The following is a 23,862-nucleotide window of genomic DNA, read 5'->3' as shown; positions in this document are numbered from 1 at the left end:
TAGTGGGATTCTAACCCACTACCCAAACTGCGCAGCCACGCGCTATGTACTGTATGTATGTATTGTACCCTTGAAAATTGGTAATTGGTTTATTTAAGAAGAATATTTTATTATCAGGGTGGACTAGTGCATTAATTTGCCAGTCAGAACGGAGATTTCAACTCTACAGTATCTCCGCGAGCGTGCAGCAGAAACGGGTTTTTTCCGACAAGCAAGCAGTGCCCTTGGGTTTTTTGTGCCGTGTCCTCGACTCCAGCTGTGTAACACGTGACCACGGAATTACCAGGTCCAGGGCGATCAATACTTCCTGCACTTGTATGTCAAAATGTTTCACCAATAGAATTGGAAGGTTCGCCTGATCGCAAGATTTCAACCAATAGCATACGACTTGAAGACACACCTACGTCTCAAGAATATTAAATACTTGTGCATCTGGGGAAATTTGTTACATTCTCGCCGTCGTATTCCCTGATTGCATTTGCCGTCATTCCTTGATTTCATTTGGAGGCGACCTACTTGACTTTAGCAGCTATAAGCACTTATCTGATACCGTACGGCAATATTTCTGCTTCTGAGGAAATTTTAGTTTGCAAACATTTCTGAAACACAACAGTTCAGATTTCATTTATTCTACGAAATAAAGAAACAGTAAAGTACGTAATCTTTTCCATCCTAACTCGTCGTGTGTGTGTTTGGAACTATTATTAAGACTGATTTATTAGTTTCAGCTATTTACCAGAAGACGGAAGATTGCAAGCAGTCCAGAGAATTTTTCAAGGATGAAACCTCAACAGTATAAAGGAGTCAGCAGCTGTTCCATGTCTACCCTCAGCAGCTGTTCCATGTCTACCCTCAATGCAGCCATGAATTATTAAAATATAAGGCGTACTTCAGCCGAGGGAGAATATTATTCGAGATGGGTGACTGATCCAATTTCCTTGATCATCCGCCAAGTCCAGAACCATGTCCACTTCAGATAAGATTTTAAATTATTTTCTATCACTCTTTTGTAATATTATTGTAATCGTAGTCCTTGTTTATTTATTTACGATTTTTTCTATTTGTCTTCGTAGTTAGAAATTTCATTCTTCTTTCCTTGGTGTTGGTAGAAATTGAGATGAGTGTGAGAGTGTACTTGGGACCTATTAATTTGTTCTACTTGAGTGAATATCTTCGAGACGGGTTCTCACTGTCCCAGAATAAGCATAGGAGATTGCTAAAATTATTTGACCCACGCGATAATAATTATTAATTTATTAAATAATTTAAAATAATTTTTGATATGAATGGGACAGAATATTGACGTGTTCTATTATTTTAGGATTTTTCCCAGATGATTTTGTGGTCTGTTATGGATTCGGGATATGATAGAGTCATCTATGATTTATTAAGCTATAGCCTACGAGGACGTGATCGCGCGCATAATAATGATAATGATAATATTAATAATAATAATAATAATAATAATAATAATAATAATAATAATAATAATAATAGTAATAATAATGATAATTTAACATCACTCCGGTCTAAAGGATAATTTATGGTCATGAGTATAATTATTATTGAGCTTATAAGAGGTTAATGTGTGCTCGAATTTGAGTAAAAGTAGGCCTGGGATACGGTCGTGTTTCGAATGTTCACTTATTTGCATTTACTGTGTTATTGGATATTTTAGACTTAGAAATGGATCGGATGATAGGTATTTATTTGTGAGTCCATTATTTGAGCCAATTTTGGAAGAGAGTATGTCTCTGAACATAGTTTCTTCATGCGGAGTATATATTAATTGAGATTTTTGAGATAGTAGAAAAATAATAATAATGACGACGTGACTCATAGACCGCATACGCGAATGTTTATTTATCCGATGCTGTAGGCAATTTTATGGAATTATGTGTGGTGAATTCTATTTTAAAATTTCCCTGGAACATCGTTGTGAATTTTATTTCATTGTGAAAGTGATAATCCTGATACCATCACATATCAAATGATCGCAATGGTAGTCATTAGCTGATACCGTCATCGGGAGAATTTCTCCAATTTCGAATAAGCATTAAAAATAAAAATCAAGGACTAGATTTCGTTAAAATTATTTATTAATGTTGCCGTGGGCCTAAGCATGAATGTGAGATGGATGATTGGATAATATTTTATGACTATGATTTTTCATGGTGATTTTTCGTCATGATGTTTTGTACGCCATGCGCGTAAATTTTCTTCGATTCCATATTGTTTGAGACGAGTATATTTGACTCGGTTATGAACCTTTAAGCATTTTTACGGTGAAATAAGATAGATTTGGGTCTATCGCTTCAAATAAAAATAGATAGGCAAGGGCCACGTCCATGGATTGATTTCACTGAATGTAAATGAATATCCTTACGTGTCGAAAAATTTAAGATATTGAATTGTGAGTTGTGCACAACATTGCGTTGATTTACGCGAAGTTTAAACATATGATGAGTTAAATGAGAGTCTTAAAACTATTTCAGTTAAATAATTTAGAGTTTAAATAATTAATTGTAGGAATATTTCATCAGAAGAAATAATTATTAAATTTTTTTGTTGAAGAGGGAAATTCAATGAATCAAGTGTAAATGATAAATTACTGTCGACTCAATTAATTGATTTAAAATCAGATTTTGAAAATTTGAGATAGGGTTATCTCAAATAATGAAATTATTAATTTCTTAAAACAATCAAGCTAATTTTATTTCATATATTTACAGAACGTAATTTTTGAGGAAGAAATCCCGTTGAACTAGGAACCGGCTGGGAAGAAACATTTCATTTTATTTCAAGATTTTGGAAATGTTGATATCGTATGGAAAGTGCTTACTTTTAAATAAATGTTAAAACCCACTTTTAGTGTTTTTCATTTGTCGCGAGTCCTGAGGTTATCCCTGCCCTTAAAAATTTTTCACTGCCTGTAAGCGAACGTTCCGCCTCTGGGACTCTCGCTCACCGGCTGAGTTGCCCGGTAAAATGGGGGCAGTATGTATGTGAGAATTGTTTCATAAGTAATGGCAGCTGCGTTATATCTTCCAATAAAGCAGCACTTTATATATTTGAAGGCCACTGGAATGCGCTTTCCAATGCTAACACGAAATTGGGTCTGGGTACATGCCGTAGGAACGACATCGTACTGCTGTAAAGCCTTCAATTATTGTGGTTGGTCATATTTTATTAAATGCAAAATTATCTTTTATTAAATGTTAAATAGACTAATACATGGTTTCCCTGTAAATATGTATTATATATTTGTATAACCTCAAATACGTATTGTGTATAAGTTTCACCTCAAAATCTATATAGTCGAAAGCGGTAGAAAACTCCATAATGTTCGCATATTACATTTATTGTACTATAATTTGGTATATATGAAGGGTTCTGGAAACTTACTGTAAGGTTTATTAACCAGATACATATAGAGACATTAGGAATGTCGGAGAAATTTCTATGTGTATTGGTAAACAGTAAAGAAAGTTCGAGTACTCCATTCGACTAGCTGGTCGATCAATGTTTCGAGTGTGTTCCATTAGAGTGTTGTAAGAACCCTTCCAGAAATCGATAATTCTAGATGGTTGATCGAACAGTGTATATATATCGAGCTGTCAGTCAGTGAGTCAGTCAGGTTGGACTCGAAGGCAAGTGATGGACTGCGAGTGACTGTTGGGCTCCGAGGTGGAGTTGGTGAGTTCAAGAGAGCGTATGTTATAGTGTGCGAGTCAGGATTGTTGATATCTGTACTTGTCAGAATCGACTTCAGGGTACTCTGCTGTAAAGTGTTGTAGTGTCACTTGCTATTGTGTTTAATTGTGTGTTGTAACTTACAGTGACAATAAAGTAATTTATATAAGGACGTGAATATGTTCTTGTGTGTGTAATATTTATTTCCGTCAAATAAAATCGCATTTGAGAATAATATACAGAGTTAACAGCGAGGGGCAATCAAAATAAAAGTAAACAGAAACCATCATTTCATTATGGACAAAATTAACACAAATCTTGCACATCAGTAAGGTCTGTTATAAATATCTGAATACTGTTGACACAGAAATACGTGTATATGGCAATAATTCCTTCAAAAGACAATGTCTGTCTTCTGTCATGCACTTTTCAATAACGGTCACTGACATCCCTGAAGTGAGTGGACATACGACGTCCACACTACAACAGTTCTTTTTACAAGTTGCTTTACGTTGCATCAACACAGATAGGCCTTATGGCGACGATGGGACAGGAAAGGGCTAGGAGTGGGAAGAGAGCGACTGTGGCCTTAATTAAGGTACAGTCCGAGCATTTGCCTGGTGTGAAAATTGGAAACCAAGGGAAACCACCTTAAGGGCTGCCGACAGTGGGGTTCGAACCCACTATCTCCTGAATATTGGATACTGGCCGCACTTAAGCAACTGTAGCTATTGAGCACAGTACAACAGTTTTTAAGGTCTAACAGTTTGATACAGCACTGACACACGTTTCTTTCCCAATTCGTTTGGCTTCGCACTGACGCAGACAGATCTTATGGCGACATTGGAATAGGACAGGAAAGGAAGCAACCATGGCCTTAATTAAGGTACAGCCCCACTAATTTCCTGGTGTAAAAAATGAGGAACTATTAAAAAACACATTCAGGCCTGTTGGCAGTATGGTTTGAACCCATTATCATTTGAATGCAAGCTCACAGCTCCACGACCCGAACCGCATAGCCAACACACTCGGTTCAGGGTATGATGTGACAGGGCGGATTTATATTAGGTGAGAAGCAGAATAGCATTGTAGCAGATACTGAAGACCGGTGGTTACATTAACAGGCTTGTTGGAGTATTTTTTTCGGGGCATTGACCCTTGTGACCATGTTATGAAAACTGCATGTAATTGTAATGGCAGATGTGTGGAGTGTTGTATGTGAGGAAAGGAACATTGACACAAGCACCTAGTCCCCAGGCCAGGGATATTAATCATTACAATTAAAATCCCCTGACCCAGCCGTGAATCAAACCCGGGGCCGCCGGGTGACAGGCGGACGCATTGCCCCCTACACCGCGTGGCCGGACTGTTGGAGAGTTGCAGCATAATTCATTGAAACTTGAACAGAAATATAGCCAGCACTGGTATGAAAAAAGGCAACAAAACATCCAAAGTGATTTTTTAACTGATGTGGCGATAGATGCAGTGCATGCATGCATGTGCATGTGCGTGCGCATGCGCAACAAAGTAAAATGCATTTCCAGACGCACATTGCCATATCCCTTTCTTTTCCTTCTCTTTGCATGAGGAATTCATTCGTGAACTTTTGCCATTGGGTTTTCAAACATCCTGTATACACTATTTATAAGGTTGTCTCTATTTGCAACAAGTACGATAAAAGTATTTCACACACGAATTTCTTCTTATAGAGACATGTTTAGAAATGTATGTACAAGATTCATACAAGGTGCTGGTGGCAGTGGCGGTGGTGGTGGTGAGGTGATTATTACTTTATAAGGAAGTACAACTAGATATCCATACCCTTAATCTAGTTTCACACTTTGCACTTACAACATATTTTATATGGCTAAACAGAGATGTTCATTAGCACATTCTGTTATCAACAAAACTGGCTAATAAGCAGCTGGAGGATAATATGTGCCGACCTTGAAAATTCTTCAGAGGTACCATAGCATAATTTGTTATATTAGAAGCCATTTCTTTTTAGTTTCAATTCAGTTCAGTTCTTCAGTCTGTCAAAACTAATTTATGAATAAGTAAAATTTAGAAAATACCTGAAAAAGAAAACATAAATAATAACAGTTTATACATTAAAATGAAACAATTTAATTAAAATAGAACTAGCCAAAACCCGTCAAAACATGGTCAATGGGGTAAATATATAGTGAAGGATTTCCATATATGAGGCATTCTTTGTATAATTAATTCTTTTGTAGTACCAGTATTGCAATTTTAAGGACCTCAAATGTTTGCACTCTTAACATTGCAACATATACCTTGGTTGAAAACTGTCTGAGGTAAACTGAAATTTTGCACGTTCCAGTGTTTCCCCTTGAGCTTTACTGATTACACTAAATGTCAAGCAAATTGGAAATTTGTGCCACTTAAAAGAAAATGGAAGTGTTTTATCTGATGGAGTTAAATTATCTTGAGGGATTATAGCTCTCTGTCTATTTTGCATGTGCAATTACACTGGGCTCCTGGTTTGCTATGAACACAATGTTGGCCAAATCAGAAGTGAAAACTGGCACTTTAGCAGTTTGCTCATAGTAAAGGTACCATCATTCAGGTCTCTATCACAGTAAATTATGACACGGATGATCGACTCACTTTCCTAACTACCGGAGTGGAAGAAGTTTACAGCCGTAGTTTTAAAATTACGACATGGAGAAAAAGACTTTTACATTTCTCCAAAATCACTTCAAGCTAGCAAATATAGGGAGAACTACAAAGAGAAAGTAACATTGTACTGAATAGCTTCTTCTCAACTAAGTAACAGAGTTGTCAACTGCGTTTGGCACAATCCCACTAGATGGTTCTTAAAAACCTGCAAGTTTTCTCCAAATCCTGATAAAATTTCAAGCTATTACTACAGTATATATTTATTGGAAATGGGGCGTAGTTGAATACAAACTGTATGTATGGAATGAGATGACTACCAATAAATCAGAGTTTACATTAATTTCCAAATTATACAACAAAAACAGAGAAAAGTTATAGGAATGTGAACTATATACACTTACCAAGATGCAATTGAAGTATAATATATAAACTCCTCAGCCATGTTGCATGGTAGTACAAAGGTCTCTTAAAATCTGAAACTGATATGGTTCTTAATGCAGGCTTATAGAGTACAAAATACACAACAGAGAAAAAATCACCAGGTATCTCCAAAAACCAGTCTTTAAACTTTTGGCCCGATAATCACTCCTTTAGAAAAAGCTATTTGTAACAAGGTTTTGGCATGTTCTCAGAACAGTACATACGCTATGTAATACTGTAATTATACTGGAACTGTTATAGGATTTGGATAGCTTGTCAGCTGTCATGGAAACCTGAACTGTTACTAATGTGTGACGGTATTGTTGTGTCTGGTGGATGGTTCAACAACGGGGAGAAGAACATGCAAATTTGGCAATCATTCCACACTTTCAGACACTTTGACATTTTGGATGGCAACATATCATGGTCTATAGTTCTGTATGCTAACAGAAGGAAAGTGCTGTCATCACCTGTTGACAGGTCACTGAGACAGAGCGGCTCCCCTATCATCTGAAGTACAGCTGCAAGGAGCTAGATAGACGATTATATGGTAAAGATACAAATTTCCTATTTCCAACAAAATAAGAAATAAAGCCATGATGCATCATTATACAGACCTTTTCTTTTTATTAGCATTAAAATACAAAGTCTCGCTTGCTAAAATATATTTGGATTGTTAGTGCTAAATTAACAAATAAAATCGTATTTAATAGCAGTGGTATTTCTGGCTAGATTTCAGCTGTTCATAAGTTAGTGCCCGCCAGAAAGCCAATTAGCTACTGCCATTGATTTTCACCCACTAACTTAACATAAAAAACCTCCAGATCTAGCGGGAAAACAGCTGAATTGGCAACACTGCTAAAAGACTTTCTGCAACACAATACAGAACGGAACAGCTGACCTGGAAGAGGTCTGACTGTGTATGCATGCTTGCCCCCTTCCACCTCCCCTCTCATATGCCTTAGCAGTCAGTGCTCCCACAGTCCAGGTGGCCTTCATGAACTGGCGAGAGCTTTGGCCAATCACAATGCTTCATTTTTCTTTAATAACAAATATATTGCAAGGAATTTTTATACTCTTAAAGACACTCTGAAAATCTACAGGCCTAGAGCTTTCGTTAGAATGCTGTACGATGTCAATCGGTTCAGCCGTTCTCTCATATTTGCAGTCACAAAAATCAGCTTAGTGTTTTAAATATATAGATGACATGTTTCACTCTTGAAAGAACATCATCAGATTCTATCAAATCACACTTTTTAAAAATTTATATAACCTCTTAATTGAATAATATTACTGAGAAGTGTAAAACCATTTATGTTAAAACCTGTAGGCACTCCTAGGTGGACCATTGAGGAGAGAAGAACCACATGAGGAATAGTGATGGGCAGTCTGAGACGGGGTCTCGAGATTTCTCTAAATTTCTCCAGACAAGCGCAAGTACCTGTTTCTAGTGACAAGTGTCGAGAGATCTCGAGAGCACTGTCCCCACATTTTGCGGTGAATAGTGTGTCATAGAGCTACAGGTAGATGGAGCTGAATGTTGTTTGTGCCGAGTATGCGAATAGCCAACCATGGGCTTTCTCCATTCCGTAAATACGTGTCAACAAGCGACTAGGCTGGTTATTTCTACCGATGTCTATTAATTACGCAGTATAACATAATTATAAAGGATACGCATTATCTCATTGTATGCAGCGGAAAGTAGGTATGTACATGAATGAGTAGGCTAAGTACAGAAACTGATGGCTATTGTGGGTGTGCCTCGTTATCATAATTTATCAGACCGCACATTCAATATCCATTTGACTAGTGCTTGTGTTGTTGTTGTTTTTTCTGCTAGTGGTTTACGTGGTACTGACACAGATAGGTCTTATGGCGACGATGGGATAGGAAAGGACTAGGAGTTGGAAGGAAGCGGCCATGGCCTTAATTAAGGTACAGCCCCAGCATTTGCCTGGTGTGAAAATGGGAAACAACGGAAAACCATCTTCAGGGCTGCCGACAGTGGGATTCGAACCCACTATCTTCCAGATGCAAGCTCACAGCTGCGTGCCCCTAACCACATGGCCAACGCGCCCAGTAGTGCTTGTGATTACCGACGTTATGGTGACATAGGAAATAATTCCTTGCAATGTTATAGAGTATTCACGTCATAATTAGGTACTTTGATATACAACGGTGCAAAGTGTAACTGTGCCTAATTGTCTGTGACAACTTTACCATCGATGTTCAAAATGCAGCGAAGTCATGGACGTGGGATTATTTTGAAGAGATGCCACATACCACAGTCTGCTGTGGTGTTTGTTCAAAAGAAGTACAACACATCAGCAGAAATGATCCAGCACTTCAAACACATAATATCGCAGAAGGACAATACCTCCGGTGCGATCTGCATCACAAGAAGCTAGGTACTCTGTTGACAGCAATTGTGAGGTAACCAGGAAGGTGTACAGCCTATCTACAGTTATTAACAAGTTATAGAGGATTATTCAGCTAAGATATCAACCTTATATAACACTTGAACCCTTTAAGATACTCAAATGGTTTTGCAAATGAAAAATGAAAATACACAGCCTGTTTCCAGTCATTCGACCAGGTCAGGAATGGAATGAATGAAGCCCCTATCTAGCGGCAAGGATAGGAATTGTGCCGGCTGCCAAAGCCTGTCGCACTCCTTTGGGGCAATAATTAATGAATGACAGATGGAATGAAATGATATTGGAGAGTGTTGTTGGAATGAAAGACGACAGGGAAAAACAGGAGTACCCGGAGAAGAACCTATCTCACCTCTGCTTTGTCCAGCACAAATCTCACATGGAGTGACCGGGATTTGAACCATGGAACCCAGGGTTGATAGGCCGGCGTGCTGCTGCCTGAGTCACGGAGGCTTGAAATTCTGTTTTCAGTCTTCTTAATGGTACTAAGGGGCTCATAGTTGAACATGCAGTACTTTTCCAGGCTTTTGAAAACATTTATCGGCACACACTTTTCGTATGAGAATGTTATTTCACACAATATCTATTGACGAAATACTATCAAGCTTACGCTCATAGTTACTGGGACGTCGCACAGATCGCAGCACAGGAAAATCGGTCTCTAGATTCTTGCGAGTCTCGAGATCTGTGACATCAGTCTCGAGAGTCTTGAGCGAGAGCATTGCCCATCACTAATGAGGAGTACTTCAATAAGTTACAACATTCCAACAATGATTAGAAGAGTGGACACAGATTTTAACATAAATGGTTTTACAATTCTCAATAATATTAATCAATTCATAAGTTATATTTAAAAGTGTGTGATTTGATAGAATCTGGTGATGTTCCTTCAAGAACAAAACCTGTCATTCTATTTTAATTAAGTTGTTTCTTTTTCAGGTGTAATCTATTGTTATATGCTTTCCTTTTCAGGTCTCTTCTAATTTTTTTTCAACTTGTGTTACGTTGCACCGACACAGATAGGTTTTATGGCGACAATGGGACAGGGAAGGGCTAGGAGTGGGAATGAAGCATCCGTGGCCTTAATTAAGGTACAGCCCCAGCATTTACCTGGTATGAAAATGGGAAACCATGGAAAACCATCTTCAGGGCTGCCAACAGTGGGGTTCGAATCCACTATCTCCCGAATATTTTATTTATTCATAAATTAGTTTCGACAGAATGAAGAACCTAACAGTTACAAAATGGCATAATTTTACATACTGTCCTTCAGTTATCCTAATACACGAGACAAAATGCATGTTATGCTGCAACCTACTTGTAGACTAAGGAATGGGTAGTTCTGCCAAAGGCTAATTATGCCAATCATGTATTCACTGCATGAAGGCCAAAGTGAACATCAAGTAACATCAAGCTAGTAGGCCTAGAGAATTAGAACTAGGTAAATTGAGCCAATAATTATTCTGATATCATGTTCAATAGTTTAGTTATGCATATCATAGATAGAAAATGGTAGGAGGAAAGTAATAGTGATATTAATGTAGTTTACTGCTGTTATGCAGTACCTTGGACTCCATGCAAGTGCTCAGTAGTATATTGGACTCTCATGCAAGCTTTAAGCATGTCTTAAATCAAAGATCTAACTACTATATATCTGTGATGAGAAGATATAACATTAATAAACTTACAAGGTAAGACCAATGTTATTTCTAGTCTGATGCTGAGTTTCTCTCTTTCGCTTTGGTTGGTGGCTGTTTCCTGGTTCAATGAAGATTTTAATAACATCATCATAATCCGGTGGTGCTTCATATACAGGAGGCTCATCAGGGGATACATCTTCAACACGGGCTCCATCTAATGGAACAATGGCAGCTACAGGCACTTGGATTTTAGAATCATTTTACATTAATGTTACATAATTACAAAATTGAAACAAAATGTTCTGAGTAATTATCCTACATGCTGCCATAGAAAGAACAGTAATATGACATTAAATATTCAATAATTTACCTATCACAATTATACAGTCAAGAATTATCAGACTAAGATTAATTAGAATCTCACAAGTAATTCTCCCAGACATGTCCATTACTGGATACATCAAGCAGCCCACATATGTTACAAATGTAATACACATTTAAAAAATGACCTATGACCTAGATGTTATGCCCCCAAAAAACAACAAACATCAAACAAACAAACAAACAAAACCTGTGGCACTATTTTGGCCTAGCAAGCAACTGCTGCCCATCCCAAATGCCTGCAGATTATGAGGTGATCAGCGGTCAGCATGAAGAATCTCGTCAGCCATTATTCTTGGCTTTCTAGACTGGCCCGCTATTTCACCATCAGACAGCTCCTCAATTGTTCTCACATAGACCAAGTGGACCTTGAACCAGCTCTCAGATCCAGGTAAGAATCCATGACCTGTGCCTCCAGGTAAGAGGCAGGTTCGCTACCTCCAGACCAATGGGTTCAGTAATAAAACCACAATCATCATAAACAAATTAAAATAAAGGACAGAAAAATTGACAAAAATACAGAATTTTTCAAGTTCATGAGGATAAATTACAAAAAAAACATGGACAAGGAACAATACATTCTTCTTCTTCTATGACCGCATAGGATCACTTTAGTCAGTCCATCATTCAGGTCTCTTTGAAGGGATTGTTCAGGCTTTGCGGTCCTCCCAGTACTTCTTCAGATGCTCCGACCTTTGTGCCCTTTCCTCGATTGAAAACGTGCGCGTTGTTGGTTTGCTTCGTGTAAGAGTAAAGTGGAGGTTTGTATTCTTGAGTTTTGTATTCAATTTTATCCTATTTGTGGTGTCTTCTGTTGTAAGGCCTATTTCCTTCAGATCCTCTCTTACTTCTCTGATCCATTTACATTCTGCTGTGGTATTTTTTGAGACGAGATTGTGTTGTATTAGTTGTTTCAGAAGTCTTGAATTCTGCATCCTCATGCTATGTCCAAAGAATCCCAGTCTCCTCTTATTCGTAGTATCTGTAATGACTTCTAGCTATTTGTACATGACTTTGTTACGTATTATCCGCCACTGTCCATCTTTCTGGTATTTTTTCTTGATGCCGGTTCTTCCAATCCTCCTTTCAATTGTCTGAAGCCTGTCAGTCTCTGATTGATTATTCAGGTGAAAAAGTGTTTCTGCTACATATGCAGCTTCCGGTTTTATAACTGTGTTGTAGTGTTTTATTTTTGCATTTATTGATAAACATTTCTTTTTGTAGATATCCCATGTTAAATTTGTGCTTTAGCTAATCTATTTATTCTTGTTTGGATTGAGAATTTTTTATTTATGTTATGTGTTATTACTTCTCCAAGATATTTAAATTGAGTTACTATATTGATTTTATTACCATTTATGGTAACTTCTTTTAGTTGTGTTGGTTTTTGGGGCATAATTTCTGTTGTTTCAAATGAAATTTTGAGGCCAATTTTATTTGCAATGTTTTGAAGTTCTGATATCTGGGTTTTTGATTCTTTTATGTCCACTGCTAGTAATGCTAAATCGTTGGCAAAACCCAGGCAACATGTTTTGATTTTTCGGCCAATCTTTATTTTTGGGGGACATTTTCTAAACCATTCCCTCATTACCATTTCTACAGCACAATTAAATAATAGTGGTGAGAGCCCATCTCCCTGCCTTAGTCCAGTTTTAATTTCAAATGACTCTGATATTTCACCCCTAAACTTCACTCTTTATTTGGTGTTAGTGAGAGTCAATTTTTTCATGTTTATTAATTCAGGGTGTAGTCTAAGGTGTCTTAAAGTTTTAAGCAGAGATTCTCTATGAATGCAATCGTAAGCTTTCTTGAAGTCTACAAATGTTATCACCATATCTCTGCTTTTTTCTCCTGTTATATCCCATTATCAACCTAAGACCTATGATCTGATCAGGACAGCTCCTCCAGGGTCTGAAACCTCCTTGATATTATCCTAGTTCTTTCTCAAGTTGTAAACTTATCCTATTAAGGATGATTATTGAAAATATTTTATATGTTATGTCTAGGAGTTTGATTCCCCTGCAGTTATTAGGGTCGATTTTGTCTCCTTTTTTGTGCAGTGGGTGAATGAGGGCTGTTGTCTAGTGTTCTGGCAGTTCTTCTTTAATCCAGATAGAGACAAGTTGTTGATGGAGGGCAACTTTTGATGACCTTCCTGCATATTTCCAGATTTCCGCAAAGGTCTGATCTTCTCCTGGTGCTTTGTAGTTTTTTAATTTATTCAGTGCTTGGTAGACTTCCTTCATTGTGGGGGGATTGATGTTCTCTGGTGGTGTTTTTATTGGGGTGCTGGTGTCCAAATGAAGGAGTTCTGTAGGTTCCTCACAATTTAGAAGCTTGTCGAAATATTTAGCCAGAATTTCTGCATTGTCTTTATTGTTATGAGCCAGCTTAACATTTTCATCCTTCATCAGTAGGGTCGGGGTTCATATTTTTGGAGCTGTTTTCTGAAGGTTTTGTAGTAGTCCCTTAATTAGGTTTTATTGAATTCTTCTTCAATTAATTGCAGTGTGTCCTTATGATGCTGTCTTTTTATTCTCCTTAAGACTTGGGTGGTTCCTTTTCTCTGGTTTTCTAGATATTGATAGGATATTTCTGATTTTTGTGACTGATGTAACAGCCATGCCTGATGTCTTTTCTCCACTGTTTCATCACATTCACTGTTCCACCATTGGTGTTTTTTACGAGATTTAATTGTTGCCAGGTCTTCCGCAATTTGTTTAAGGTTGTGTACTAAGTTTTCAAGTTTATCTGTGATTTTTATTTTTTCAGTTGCTTTTTGGTAATTTTCATTGTTGATTAGCTGGGTAGGATCTATTTTTCTTTTAGTTTTACGGGCTTGCTTTTGTTGTCTCCTCTCGGGAGAGTACGTAGTGATCTCAACCTGTGTCTATTCCTCAGAGAACTTTGATATTATAAAATTCTTTGTGGTGGTATTTTGTCCATGCAGATGTGATCCAGTTGCCATTCTCCTTTAGTGTAGTCATGGTGTTTCCATGTTTTGAGTTTTTAAGGTTTTCTCTTAAAACATGTAGATCTTGAGATTAAATTATGGTTTCAACACAGGTCAACTAGTCTCTCTCCATTTTTATTTGTTTTCTTGTGTGCTGGCCATTTTCCAATGATGTCACGGTATTTTCTTTCTCTGCCTAGTTGAGTGTTGAAGTCGCCTATTAATAATTTGACATGGTGTTTGTGGATGTTACCTATGGTCTGGTCCAATAGGTCCCAAAATTTTTCTGTTTCCTCATGGTCATTTGAGGAATTGTTTTTATCATTAGTGGGTGTATGGGCATTTATTATAATATCGATTTTATTAGATGTCTTTACGGTGAGCGTTGAGAGTCGTGCAGACTGTGATTTGTATTCTTGAACTGAGTTTATTATTTTAAGGCTGACCAAAGATCCTGTTCCAAATTGTGGGACATTCTTCATCACTCTCTTCCCGGGTATACTTTTATAAAGGCACCCTTGAGATTCCAAGGCATCCTGGCCAGTGTTTTTAATTTCTTGTAATCCCATGATAAGAATTTTGTGTTGGTCGATTATGTCGGTGATCACTTTTAGTTTACCGGTTTGCATGAGTGAGTTTATATTGTGTGTAGAGAAGTAGGTTATCTGCTTTGGTTTGATTCTTGACCTTGTCTCGTTCGTGTATATGGTACTGGCGTATTTCTGTGCCTCCGACTTCACGGTATCTTTTAAGTGGCACCCCACCGTATCTGAATGCTGCCTTCTCTGAACTCTTGGTTCAGCCGATGGAGTATTTCTTACAAGACCTTTCATGGCTGACTGTCAAGGTGTCACCTGTGTGGGACTAGGTCCCGAATTACAACTGTGGATGTGAGGTGATAATGAGGCTGCTCCTCTGGAGAACAGACGCCTTGTGCAGCTGCCCCTAACCTGGAGAACAGATGCTGCATAATGGATTCCAGTGGCATTTCCTCCGCTGTGGGGACCATTACCCCACCTAAAGGGGTTCATTTGCCCGAAGCCGTTGGCCCCCTTAGGGAGTCAGGTTATTTCCCGCCGCCCAACACTCGGCGTTTGCAGTTTTACAGCTGGGTGCCAGACAAGCAAACCCTCCTCCTTTCTCATTCCGGACTTGGGACCAGACAATGGCGGACGACACTCTATATAATACTTCACAACACTAAGCTTTCTTGCATAGATCAAACAAGGAAACTTGTTTCCTCTTCCTTCTAATTGTGTCTTTCTTAATGCAGTCCTGAGCTCAGTACATAAGCTCAAGAAGCGTGGAAGAGTTAAAAGTAATGGCAAATTGCTTTAGGCCACAAGTGCACTGCAGGACCTGTTCGTGGGTTTGAATCTTGTTTTGACCTTCATCTTCATCTTCTCGCCGATAACTTTTCAAAAAGCGTCATTCATCCCATCAGCTGTATTATCTATCACTCTCTGCAAACCCCACTTTGATAAAACACTTCATCACTGCTTCTGCCTTAAACTGGTTTACACAGAGTCCAATCCAGTTCACTGCATCTAGAACTAAAACAGATCTTGCCATGGTGTGAGAGCTGTCAGCTGTTTCCATACGCATGACCAAAGATTGCATTAAAAAGTGCCTACAGTATGATTTGAATGTGTAAACGACACCCACACCCAGTGTCTGTAAGACACTTGTTATTTTTTTTCTTTTTGCTATTTGCTTTACGTCGCACCAACACAGATAGGTCTTATGGCGATGATGGGACAGGAAAGGGTTAGGAGTGAGAAGGAAGCGGCCGTGGCCTTTATTAAGGTACAGCCGCGGCACTTGCCTGGTGTGAAAATGGGAAACCACGTAAAACCATCTTCAGGGCTGCCAACAGTGGGGTTTGAACCACTTGTTATATTAGGTGGAAATCAGAACAGTTTCACGTTTGACAATGTTAGGCTTGGGTGGCAGGTGGCATTGTCAAGGAAAAGAATAACCTTTCAATTTTCCTGTTTAATTTTTGCTTTTAATCCATTGAACCACTCTTCCATTAAAGTAGCAGTCATCAAAGCACCGTTATTGCTTTGCCAAACTTACAGAAGGCTATCAACTTTCCGATTTCTGAAATATCTCGTTTTCGCTGCCTTCCCGATCATGAGAGGTTTTTCCAATTCTCCCATATTCCCTTAGACATTTTACCCCAACACACTTTTGTCCCTTAATGGTAAGCGACTTTGTTGCTAATAACCGAATAAACTATCCTGTATCATCTGCATTGAAAATGTTTCTCCGTTCTTATTCTGAAAACAAACCTAGCAGTTTTGATTTCTAATCATCCACTACACTTCCATACACATACTTAGGTTCCACACAAATTTGATTCCCGACAATATTGTGGTTGTTCTTGAAACTGTCGAGCCACCCCGTAGACATTTTGAACTCATAATTTCCAAGAGATCTGGCTACAGTGAGAGCTACATTTTGAAGCATTGGACCATGAGCATGTCTTTTGACCAGGCAGAGGTGAACAACTCCCAAATGACCTCTCTGATTTCTTTGTTACCGGTGATCTCCTCCTTCCTTTTAATTCGACCATTCCCTCATTCATGATTTTTTCTTTATTTTTAAGTTTGTTGTAAATTTGCTTTCTGTCACAATTGAACCGGAACATTATTTTCCATACCGATATTTTGTCATTTTCCTTTGCTTCAGATATTTTAGCTACAATGTCACATAAGATTTACCCATAATGTTCAGTTTGTTTTCAATTCTACTAATAAAGCAATAAACTGTTTGGCAGTACACCTGCTTCCTTATCATCATTAACAGGTTTTCTTTTTCAGAAAATTTCATTCGTCTTGGACAATTTCCTTGTTCAGCTACTGTACCTGTTTATGCCAGGAGGCAGATTGCTGAACTTTCCCTCATGGAAATTCCTGAAGTGTCCCACTAAAAAACTAGATTGGCAGGTGCACTGATACCAATATAAATGGTCTGTTATTGGACATTATAAATTTTCCAGCTAGCTCATTCCTGGTTGCCTGCTGGCTCCCATATCTCTTGCCATGGTACCATACCAAAAGCAGCTCTTAAATCAACAAATTCTATTAACACAACTCTTCTCCTCCCCAAAAAATTTTACAGATTATTGTAAGCAAATAATAAGTTTCCACTTTATTCAAGTTCTGCTTTGAGGAAGTTTCACTGTATTATGAATTTATCCCTTGCATGAGAGTTTTATAGCTTTTATGTTTTCAGCTGGCAACCAGGAATGAGTTAGCTGGAAAATTTATAATGTCCAATAATGGACCATTTACACTGCTATTATAAATTTACTCATTCTGGACAAATATTTCAGGTTCCCTATGGGAATCAACATCTATATCAGGTGCACTGATCGCGGGGATGTCCAAACACATGTGTCAGTTTGTCCAAACAATGACAATGATCATGCCAGCATCAGAAATGCACATATACTGTACATAGGACTACATCAGATGCTAATATTTTCTGCATTGTACAAGTAGACTTTAAAGAATTCTTTCATTATTAGTTCCCATTTTCGAGTTGAGAAGATTCCGCATTATACAAAAGGAAGAATATTATAATGCTGTAAACTTCACTGGGACCAAGGTAAAATTCCTTAGTGGACAAGTTTCCACTTTATTCAAGTTCCGCTTTGAGGAAGTTTCACTGTATTATGAATTTATCCCATGCATGAGAGTTTTATAGTTTGTATGCTTTCTGGAGGACAAATATAATTTTAAGGAGCAACAGTAAGGCTGGGAGCACATTGGGACGCAGGCGAAGCTGCTAACACAGTGGAACACAGAGCAGATTTTTGTATCCACACAATTCATTACATCATCACACGTTGGGAGTCAGGTCAGGGCAGAGTAGGACAGGACATTTCTGCGCCTACTTCCACCTACCCCCCACAGTGTTCAGAGCACAGTTTGCTGCGCATGTGTCACATAGTTTGTTGAGAAATGGAGGAGAAAATTACCACAACCGTTCGGTCTCACCATATTTTGTATTATGTGAACAATGTGGACTATAATGCAATTTTAATACTAATCTTCCATTATTATGTATGTATGGATGTTACATGCCAGCCCTGTAGTAGCTCCTTTCGGTACTTCCAGGAAGGGGCTGGTGACTCAGAAGACCTGGAATCTCCCAGCTGGCCTGTGGGGTGGAGCCGGCCTTTCTGTGTATTTTTCCTGGCAGCCAGCTTACCTGTGAGTTCCTTGGAGATTCAACGGGAGTGTTCTGCCTGTAGTGACATCGTGCAATTTCTGGATCAAATCACACGAGCTATAAAAATGGAGCCTAGCCGCGGACAGTCAGTAAGAGTTGGACTCCGTGTGGGAGTCAGTGTTGGAATCGGAGTGACAGTTGAGCTCCGAGGTGGAGTCAGTGTGACACTCATTGAATTGGAGTTTGGTAGCTGGGCTGAGGGCAACAGAGGTATTGGCTGCCACTACTGTCCCACCGAGGTCTGAACCAGGAGCTGTTGTTGTGGTGTCGAAGAGACCAGTGAGTGCGTGGACTGGATCGACAGAACGAAAGACTATACTGTGTGTTCGTGTATTTCTCCGTGAGTAAGGGCGGGAAGGAGTGTGCAGGTAAATGGACCTGAGTTAATGTTCACTGTTGTGAGTATTGTCATGCTGTTGAATCCTGTTGAGCTGTTTGGTTGCTCACTGCATGTGACTGTGTGAAATATAAGTGGAGTCGAACTAACGAACAGTCGTCGTGTGTTGTATAGCCAGTGGTACTGTGTTCAAATTCAGCTGTCTACGCACAGTGACTGTAGGAAGTGACTGGAATTTGGGAACATGAAAGTAAGGATTAGTATCCCAGGTAGAGGAACAGGCTGGAACCTTGCTACACCATAAGGTGGAGAGATTTGTAAATAGATTGAAAATTGGTGTGGCGATTCATAACTGGTTAGAATATTTTTTGCTTTACGTTGCACCGACACAGATAGGTCTTATGGCGATAATGGGATAGGAAAGGCCTAGGAATGGGAAGGAAGCGGCCGTGGCCTTAATTAAAGTACAGCCCCAGCATTTTCATGGTGTGAAATTGGGAAACCACGGAAAACCATCTTCAGGGCTGCCGACAGTGGAGTTCGAATCCACTATCTCCTGATTACTGGATGCTGGCCGCACTTAAGCGACTGCAGCTATTGAGCTCGGTGGTTAGAATTTTTGTGTTTAAATTGTGTGTGTGCATTTTTTAGGCCATCCTGAAATAAATTAGAGTAATAAAACAGATGGAGTTTTACTGTAACAAATGGTGTCAGAAGTTAGAATAGACCCCATATGTGACACATCATTGTAATCAGCGTGAAACTGCGGACCAAATAGTGCAGGTTTCGACTGCCATTGGGAACATTCCAGAACGTCGGTGTATGGTGAATGTACACACATATAAATCTTTTTGTCTTCTTTTGTTAATTACTGCATGCCAGTTGCGACCAGAGACCACACGAAAATGGAGGCTCAGTTAAATGCGCTCTTCGATATGATGATAAAGATGGAGGAGAAGATGGAAGAAAATCAAAAGGAGATGGTGGAGAACATGGAAGAAAATCAAAAGAAGATGGTGGAGAAGATGGAAGAAAATCAAAAGGAGATGGAAGAAAATCAGAAAATGACGTTGGAGAAATTGAATGTAGGCTACAAGGATATGGATGAAATCAGAAGAAAATAGTAGAAAGCCGCAAAAGGTGGATAAAGGAGACTGAAGACGACCAGAAAAAGATGGAAGATGACCAGGAGAAGACGGAAGATGGCCAGAAGAAGATGGAGGACGACCAGAAGAAGACAGGGGACGGCCAGAAGAAAATTGGTGATGAACAGAGAAACGTCGATGAGGGTTCACGTGAGATAAAGCATTTTCCGCAGGTTGATGCTCTGTCCCATCGACCTTGTCCAGAAGAATGTGAGTTCTGTTCCAGGAGGGAGGCCGAGCACAAGTTTCCTACCGAGTGATCATCGTGGGGTTCGAAGGAAACTGGAGGCATGACGCCTGGATAGAAATGGAGAGGGACAGGGATCGTCACCTTCCCCTGGTCCCCCTGGCTTACCAGTCCATAGTGCATGATGCCACGGGATCTTCTCCAGCAAGGATGCCGTCTGAAAGAGAGCTGGATCTGGGGTTCGGCCTGAGGACCATCCTGCTCCGACCAATAGGTACTGCCTGGATCTGACAAGAAGACCAGAGGATGTACACGCCGCTGTCCGGGAGACCGCGCGCACAGAGAGCGACTGAGTGAAGGCGTGGTACGACCGACGAGGGGGCACCATCGCAAATCATGAGAACGGCCGAGGTTGGCTACATAACCTCGTTGAAAGGCTTGTCTCTCAAGTTCCAGAGGAAATGGAAATACACTTACAATGTTCTGAGAGGAATAAATGACGTCAGCTACCAAGTACGACGGAGGCCAAGGTGCAAGATGAAGGTGGTACATTTAGACTGACGGGTACCATAGCGAAGAACAGCTGAGAAGGTTACTGACTGGGAAGGTCAGCTCTCGAAGGGGGGGGGATGTCACGTACCAGCCCCGTGGTAGCTCCTTCGGTACTTTCAGGAAGGGGCTGGTGACTCAGACGACCTGGAATCTCCCAACTGGGCCTGTGGGGTGGGGCTGGCCTTTCCATGTATTGTTCTCGGCGGCTGACTTACCTGTGAGTTCCTAGGAGATTCAACGGGAATGTTCTGCCTGTAGTTACATCGTGAAATTTCTGGATCTGATCACGCGAGCTATAAAAAGGGAGCCTAGCCGCGTACAGTCAGTCAGAGTTGGACTCCGTGTGGGAGTCAGTGTTGGACTCGGAGTAACAGTTGGGCACAAAGATTATTCAAGGAGTAATTTTAATACCACCTATTCAATACAAATTTATTCCACTATAGTGTGGTTAAATACACATGGAAATTATCAGAAATACATGTTTCGCCCACGAGTCAGAGTTGGACTCCGTGTGGGAGTCAGTGTTGGACTCGGAGTAACAGTTGGGCATAAAGTTTATACAAGGAGTAATGTTAATACCACCTATTCAATACAAATTTATTCCACTATAGTGTGGTTAAATACACATGGAAATTATCAGAAATATATGTTTCGCCCACTATTTATTGGGCATCATCAGCCTCAATCAATCCTAAAACACATATGGTCTAAGGAGTCATAATAACTTACGTAAAAAATATTGATGAATATTTACAAGTGTTAATACTGTGGATGCAAAATGTTTACAGTAATTTTTTTTATTAAAACAGAACTCATACTAAAATCACTTTGAAAAATTGATGTGTTCATCTAAAAGTAATAGTCATATATTGATTTTAAAAAGTAGTCCATGTCTGACACTGAAATGGATCTTCTTGGTGAGAAGCTTAAGCAAAATCTTTTAACCGTCTTGTTCTTATCCTGTTGACGCCTTATTTTTGATATTCTGTTTTCTTAATGTAATATATAATGCTTAAGCTTCTCACCAAGAAGATCCATATCAGTGTCAGACATGGACTACTTTTTAAAAACAATATATCACTATTACTTTTAGATGAACACATCAATTTTTTAAAGTGATTTTAGTATAAGTTCTGTTTTAATCAATTGTTTTAATTTTTTTACTGTAAACATTTTGCATCCACAGTATTAACACTTGTAAACATTCATCAATATTTTTTACGTAAGTTATTATGACTCCTTAGACCATATGAGTTTTAAGATTGATTGAGGCTGATGATGCCCAATAAATAGTGGGCGAAACATGTACTTCAAATTTCTGATAATTTCCATGTGTATTTAACCACACTATAGTGGAATAAATTTGTATTGAATAGGTGGTTTTAAAATTAGGCCTACTCCTTGTATAAACTTTGTGATCAGCTATTTTTCAATACGGAATAATGACGAGAATAATGGTTTGTAATGCGACAGCCAACCAGGCAAGATGTCAATTAAATAGATTTCTCAATCTTAAAACAAAAATGTGTAAATTAACCAAAGATATAACGTTCTTAAAACATTGTCTGAGACTGAAATTGATTCCGAAATTCTTGACATCAGCGCAAAGAAAGAAATTAAATAGTTATAATATGAACAAAGTTCAAAATAAAATATTTTTTTGCTAGTTGTTTTACGTCACACCGACACAGATTGGTCTTACGGCGACGATGGGACGGGAAAGGGCTAGGAGTGGGAAGGAAGCGGCCGTAGCCTTAATTAAGGTACAGCCCCAGCATTTGCCTGGTGTGAAAATGGGAAACCACGGAAAACCATTTTCAGGGCTGCCGACAGTGGGGTTCGAACCTACTATCTCCCGAATATTGGATACTGGCCGCACTTAAGCGACTGCAGCTATCGAGCTCGGTCAAAATAAAATAAACGATATTTGGATAAAGAATGAAATTAAGGCGTTGTATAAAAAGAAGTCGCAATTAAATTTACAACTTTATAAGACACATTTAATAGTGGCCCAGGTACCTGTCCCATTAGATTGGAAATCGTGCCAACAACACATAGATATCAAATTAACGCACTTGTTGAATAAGAAACAGGCGACACTGGATAAGAAACTAATGCAATTGAGAACATCACAAACACAACATTCTAAACAAAGTACAGATAGACAGAGAATAAACACTCTAGACACTGACACTCCTACGGTCGTAAATTTGACTAATACACAATTTTCAAGTAAAGAGATGGATCTCTTGAATAAAGGCCCTAAATACAATTGGCCTAATAAGAAAAAAGAGGTAGACATCATTAACACAGTGTCCGAAATAGAGACCAATGTTTCTAAACTCCCGTATGAAATACAAAGCAACATAAAAGCGGAAATAAAGAATAAGCTTCCTAGGCTAGCCGAAGATTTGAATGCTAAATTTGATATCAGACAACATACACTAATACAAAATTTAAAGACTAAGATAGAAAACAACAACATTGTGGTAACTAAGGCTGACAAGGGGGATCAATAGTTCTCTTAGACAAAGAAGCATATATTAAAAAACAGAGGATTACTTTAACAGTAATAGATACATGGTTGTTAATAAAGATCCACTGGCTAAGATACAACGTAACATAAAGACAATAATAAAGAATTCGACATTTCTTTTTAATGAACGAGATCAACAGAAACTCGTAAATATGAATCCGAATATTCCTGTGGCAAGAGCTCTCCCTAAGGTACATAAAAATGATATTCCAATGGGTCCTATTATTAAGTGCCGCAACAGTCCAACGTATAAAGCCTCCAGGTACATCCATGGCTTCCTTAAGAGACATTACGTGTTTAATAACAAGCAGCCCTTAAGGAATTCAAGAGATTTTTGTGAGATTTTAAGCAAATTTAATCTTCAATCAAATCAAGCAATATGCACTTTCGATGTGATTAATATGTAGCCAAACATTCCGACTGGTGACACAGTTACCATCATCTATGATAACATCTGTAAACATAGTGGCCTCAGTAGAAAGGAGATCGATGAATTCATGAAACTATTGACCTTTGTTCTGGACAACAGTTATTTTACATTTAACAAAAAATGTACAAACAGAACGGTTTAGCAATGGGTGACCCAATATCGGGCATCCTAGCTGACATTTACATGGACTTAATTGAACACACTAAAATAAAAACTAATATTAAAGGGATTTGCTTATGGTTGAGATATGTAGACGATACATTTGTAA

At 38.8% G+C, this 23,862-nt stretch overlaps 1 protein-coding gene across 1 annotated transcript in view; it reads right to left on the bottom strand.

Moving 5' to 3' along the window:
* Culd (CUB and LDLa domain) overlaps positions 1-23,862 on the bottom strand; it is a 374,725-nt gene that overhangs the window by 68,520 nt on the left and 282,343 nt on the right. Inside the window, exon 14 of the mRNA XM_068226057.1 lies at positions 10,880-11,045. Coding sequence (XP_068082158.1) covers positions 10,880-11,045 — 166 coding nt within the window. The remainder of the gene's footprint in view (positions 1-10,879; positions 11,046-23,862) is intronic.

The sequence above is a fragment of the Anabrus simplex genome, chromosome 2 (assembly GCF_040414725.1).
Source record: "Anabrus simplex isolate iqAnaSimp1 chromosome 2, ASM4041472v1, whole genome shotgun sequence".
Taxonomy (NCBI): domain Eukaryota; kingdom Metazoa; phylum Arthropoda; class Insecta; order Orthoptera; family Tettigoniidae; genus Anabrus; species Anabrus simplex.
The sequence above is the reverse complement of the archived record's forward strand: the minus strand, read 5'-3'. Positions and strand labels throughout refer to the sequence as shown.